The sequence below is a fragment of the Herpailurus yagouaroundi genome, unplaced genomic scaffold, assembly GCF_014898765.1.
Source record: "Herpailurus yagouaroundi ecotype Mexico unplaced genomic scaffold, PumYag 530, whole genome shotgun sequence".
NCBI lineage: Eukaryota > Metazoa > Chordata > Mammalia > Carnivora > Felidae > Herpailurus > Herpailurus yagouaroundi.
The window spans coordinates 5,062,101-5,067,350 of NW_024412747.1; the positions used below are offsets into that span (position 1 = coordinate 5,062,101).

The 5,250-nt window shown below is 48.3% G+C and overlaps 1 protein-coding gene across 1 annotated transcript in view; it reads left to right on the forward strand.

Moving 5' to 3' along the window:
* TARBP1 (tRNA guanosine 2 -O-methyltransferase TARBP1) overlaps positions 1–5,250 on the forward strand; it is a 96,268-nt gene that overhangs the window by 581 nt on the left and 90,437 nt on the right. Inside the window, exon 2 of the mRNA XM_040464911.1 lies at positions 3–245. Within this exon, the coding sequence (XP_040320845.1) occupies positions 3–245 (243 nt within the window). The remainder of the gene's footprint in view (positions 1–2; positions 246–5,250) is intronic.

A 5,250-nucleotide genomic window follows, 5' to 3' on the forward strand; every position in this document is an offset into this window, starting at 1 on the left:
GCTGGTGCTGAGCGCCCTGGCCGAGAGGCTGCTGCCCGAGCCCGGCGCCGACCGCGACCCGCGCACGCGCGAGGAGGGCCCGGACGCGCGGCGCTGCTGGCGCTTCTGGAGGACGGTGCAGGCGGGGCTGGCCCAGGCCCAGGACGCCCTGACGCGCAAGCGAGCGCGCTACCTGCTGCAGAGGGCGGTGGAGGTGTCGGCGGAGCTGGGGGCCCGCTGCGCCTGCGGCCCCCAGGAAGGAAACGGTACTTGCCTCTTTGCCCCCGGCCCCACCCCGCTTGGCTTCCCGCTGGGGAGGCCCCCCCCGCTTCTGAAACCCAGCTGTCCGCCCTCCGTGCCTGATGTGCCTTCCCTTGACCTTAAAGCCCGGACACCTTGGGAGCCTCACCTCGAGAGGATGTGCTCCAAGTGTCACCAATCACTGCAGCTGAGAACAGTCAGCGTTTCTTAACCTTTCTGACCCAGAGCGGGGCGGAACCCTGCGTCCGTGGAATAATTAGGAACAGGACTGAGCCCATTCAGGATTTTACAGCCCACATTTGCGCGATCTCGTGGTAGGTCCATCCTAACAGAAAGGAAGGGTTCGCTTCCATCAGACTGAAAGAAAAATTATTTCCCTGTCCTGACCAGTGCATTGAGGTTTGAGTGTTAGAATTCTGAACTCGAAATCGTCACACTCTTTGAAAATTTCTCTTGGCAATTCTCTGGGAGTTACTGAAGTTTGTTAAATGTGTAGTCCTTAAGTCGACCTTTTGAGGGTATTTTTGCTGTTGATTTTAAGTAATTTTTTTTTTTTAAACCTTTTGAGCCTGGGCTTCCTACAAGAGTAGTTGAAATAACCAGGACTCCCTTCCATTTGGTACTTACTGTTAATTGGTTTGTTCACTGAAATGTGTGGACATGCCCTTCGGTCATCTTTTTGAGCTCTCCAAGACCGAAAATAGATTGATTCGACATTGTCTCAGTAGATAGAAAATTTCTACTTTGTCAGCTATAGCTGCCTATTACTGGTAAAGGATTTTTGTTTGGTTGAAGTTGTGAGTAGATTTTCCTGTTTGTCTAAAACATTAGATAGTAAATATTTTGACAGTCCACGAATTGGTGATCATCTAATTAGAGTTTTCACTGGAGAGGACTTTTTTTAAAAAATATTTTATTTGTTTTTGAGAGAGAGCTCAAGGAGGGGCAGGGCAGAGAGCGAGGGAGATAGGAGCTGAAGCAGGAACCGAAGCAGGCTCTGTGCTGACAGCGAGCTCAATGTGGGGCTCAAAGTCACAAATGGTGAGATCGTAACCTGAGCTCAGTCAGATGCTCAGCCAACTGAGCCACTCAGATGCCCCTGGAGAAGACTTTAAAAATACCAAAATTAAAGCCATTGATTTTAAAGAATCATTCTGCAGAGTTTTAAAGATAAGCAATAGTTTTTCTGTGCTCTCCCACTTCTAGTTTCCATTTCAGAAAACAACGTCTTGTACCCTTTTAATGGATTATTTTGGTACTTACCTCTGTGTCTTCCAATGATCTGGGTAAAGCAACATCCATTGTCATAGTTACCCTTTGGTTAAATGTGAATTCAACATTATAAAGGTATGACTGAAATTACTGTTCACAGGTGATCTATGTAGTAAGCTACGATTTTTTTTTTCCTTCTTGCAAGTTTTTCCTGGAATTACGTCATTTAAAAATCTGGTTCTCTCTGTATCACTAATTCAGCCTCAGATTTTTAGCTAGTTGTCTCAGTTTTTATTGTATAAAATTTTCCTGATTTTTCTCTTAGATTTCTTTGACACTTTTTTTTTTTTTAACGTTTATTCATTTTTGAGAGAGACAGAGACAGCGTGAGCGGGGCAGGGGTAGAGAGTGAGAGAGGGAGACAGCAACCAAAGCAGGCTCCAGGCTCTGAGCCATCAGCACAGAGCCCGATACTAGGCTTGAAGCAACGAACTGCAAGACCACGCTTAACTGACTGAGCCCCCCAGGCGCCCCTTGGATTTCTTGATTATTTCTTGATCATTTCTGTTAGATGCCTGTAGAAGTTCAGCCTGGTGCCCAGTTGCCATTCTTAATCTGCCTTCACCTGAGTCCTGTCTTGGAACTCTTGTTTCCTGGGGTTCTTACCTTCCCCTTTTTTGACTTACTTGTTTTGATGTACAGCATTTTCCAGAGATCGAAATTTTTTTTTTTTCAACGTTTATTTATTTTTGGGACAGAGAGAGACAGAGCATGAACGGGGGAGGGGCAGAGAGAGAGGGAGACACAGAATGGGAAACAGGCTCCAGGCTCTGAGCCGTCAGCCCAGAGCCTGACGCGGGGCTCGAACTCACGGACCGCGAGATCGTGACCTGGCTGAAGTCGGACGCTTAACCGACTGCGCCACCCAGGCGCCCCGAGATCGAAATTTTTAAGAGCATATCTGATGAATCCATCAAAGAACCCGTTGTTGTGTCTGATATGTTTTTATTTCCATCATTTCTATCTGACACTTCCGTTCACTGAGAATCCCCATCTGTTCATACATGCTCTCTGCCTTCTCCACTAGGTCCTTTAACATCTTCAACATACTCATCCTAGTCATGTGTGTATGCATGGGCCATTTCTAAGTTTGGTTTGGGTTTTTGTTTTATTTCTTGGCGGTGGGGTCACTCTCTTCAGTAGAGACTGAAGTAAATATTTATGCATAGAGAAGGCCGCTCTTCTGTTAGGCTATTAGTGCTGGGGGTTGAGTCACACTAGTGTGTATTTGGATCTTGTTGTTGCTGTGGTTGTGGATTATTGCTGGCTTATGTTCAGTGGGAAGTCGGGAGTACCCAGGGGTTCGGTCAGCGTACTTGTTTTTCTGAGGCCCTTGATGCTAACACCACAGCTGGGGTCCTTCCCTCAGGGTTAGACCGCTGATGTTTGTCCCTCGGTGCAAGGCTGGAGGTGGAGGGTGAAGAGGGGTGGGACTTTTCATATCTTCTGCGCCAGCCTCTTCTTAGGCCCCATGTGCCTGAACCTCAGGGTTCCAGCTTTCTATGCCATCTCTGCCCCCACCCCCGTGGCCAATAACCTCTGTCTCCTACCCTTTTTAGTCTGTGTGCTGCCGAAGCTAGCACATCTCTGCCTCCCGCTTAGTGGAGAGTTTAGAGTTCCCTTACCCTGTCCTTTGGTGGCTTCGTTCTGCTTGTATCTGCGGGAGGTCTTGGCTGCTGCTTTCCTGTCCTCTCCCAGCAGCGGACCTGCTGCCAGTCCCAGTGCAGGACTCTGGGCATGAGACGGTCTCCTCCTGTCAGTGCAGGTTTCTGTCCATCCTTCAGGGCGGCCAGCTTTTGCCTGGTATCAGGACTGCGGCAGGCATGGGGACGTGCGAGGCTTTCCCCCAGGGGCAGACAGGTGTGGCCTCTGGTGTGAGGGGGGGGTCCAGGGTGCAGACAGGCTTAAGCAGCTGACCACCGTCTTGTACCCTTGGAGGGCTAGGATGGGCTTCTCCAGTTAGTCTTGCTGCCCCTTCGAACCTGGGTGGGGCCTGCATGCTTGTGCTGCAAAGTCTCTTGCCTTTCCCACAGTCTTTCTCAGAACAGCTGGAGGAGGCCTAAGGGAACTGAGCTGGTGAGAATGGTTGTGGATTCCCTTTGCGGTTCTCCAGGTGCTAGGCTGTTAAACTAGCCCACACCTGGCCTTGAGAAACTCCCCAAACGTTCGTTGTTTCTTTGCCTCTCTATTTTTCAAGTTCCTTTATTTATTTTGAGAGAGAGAGAGAGAGAAAGAGAAAGAGAGAGAGAATCCCAAGCAGGCTCCGTGATGTCAGCGCAGAGTGGACGTGGGGCTTGATCCCACGAGCAGTGAGATCATGACCTGAGCCGAACTCAAGAGTTGGATCCTTAACTGACTGAGCCACTCAGGTGCCCCTCGTTGTTTTTTTTAAACTACTTTTTGGTGACCACCTCTTCCTGCACTTGGCCAGAGGTAGGTCAGTTTGCGTGTCCTGTCTGTTCTTGGAGAGACTTTCTGCCCTTTAGAGTCCAGATCACCGGGTTGCTCGACAACCTTAGGTTTCAGGAGTTCAAGATTTTGTGTGTTGTCCAGCTTTTTCCCTTTGTCAGTGTGGCAGGAATGTTCTTCTGTGGCTTTCTATATCCTAAGTGAAAGCTAAGACCAAGCATGTCTAAATGCTTTTGTTTTCCCATCACATTTGATTTACGGTTTGGCCGGGGGTAGGATTCTAGCCTGGAAAACGTTTCCATTCAAAATTTTGAAGGCATTGATCCATTGTCTTCGAAGCTAGAGCTTTTGTTGTTGCTCTTGCGCGTCCTGAAACCATTCTGAATCATGTTTATTTATATGTGCTGTGTTTCTTCTGCGTGGAAGTAGGGACTGTGCCCCCATCATTCTGAAATTTCACAGTTTTGGCTTGGGTCAGTTTTCATCCCTGTGCTGGCCACTGGTGGACCTAGTCAATCTGGAAATCATGTTCTTCAGTTCTGAGAACTTCTGAATTACTTTATTTCCTTCCTTCCTTCCTTCCTTTCTCATTTCTGTTCTCATGTTGGATATTGAAGCTCCTGGACTGGTTAGCAAAGCATCTTCTCTCCTGTTTCCTATGATTTTGTCTCTTTGTTCTATTTCTTGCGTGACTCTCTCAGCATTATTTCCGGTCCTTTCTCTGCGCTTCTTGTTTGTTGCTGTCAAATTTTTATTCTCACGCGATCTTTCTTGTTCTTACAATGCACCCTTATTAATCGTATCCTTTTCTTACAGCAGCCTGAGGTTTATCTTGTTCCCCCTAGTTGTGTTTTCTCCAAATCTCCTGTTTGTTTGGTCTTGATCTTTAATGTGCACGTTCCCGCAGACATCTGGTGATCCTTAGATACCTGTTTCTATTTAAGAATAAGGAGCCAAAAACCAAGTTTAAGTCTCTAAGCACATGAGCAGAGCCTGCATGAACTTCAGTGCAAGGTGATCTCCCATGACAGGTCTTTCCTCTTGGGCTGGCCAGATTCCACGGAGACCTTCTAGTCTGCTGCTGCATAGTGAAGTCCTGGTCAGCATTCTGGGACCCGAGGGGCTCATGTGGTAGAAGGGGCAGGTAGAGGGGGATCTCAGCACCCAGGTGCTTCCATGGTCACTTAATTCCCGGCTTCATACGGCACTCATTCCTGACCTCAGCAGAGTCCAATGCCTCTCCCTCCAGAGACCCACAGTTTCACCTTCTCCGGAGAATCACTTCCAGGCTCAGAGCACAGGAAGGGGCACCAAGGCTCTGTTACTTAA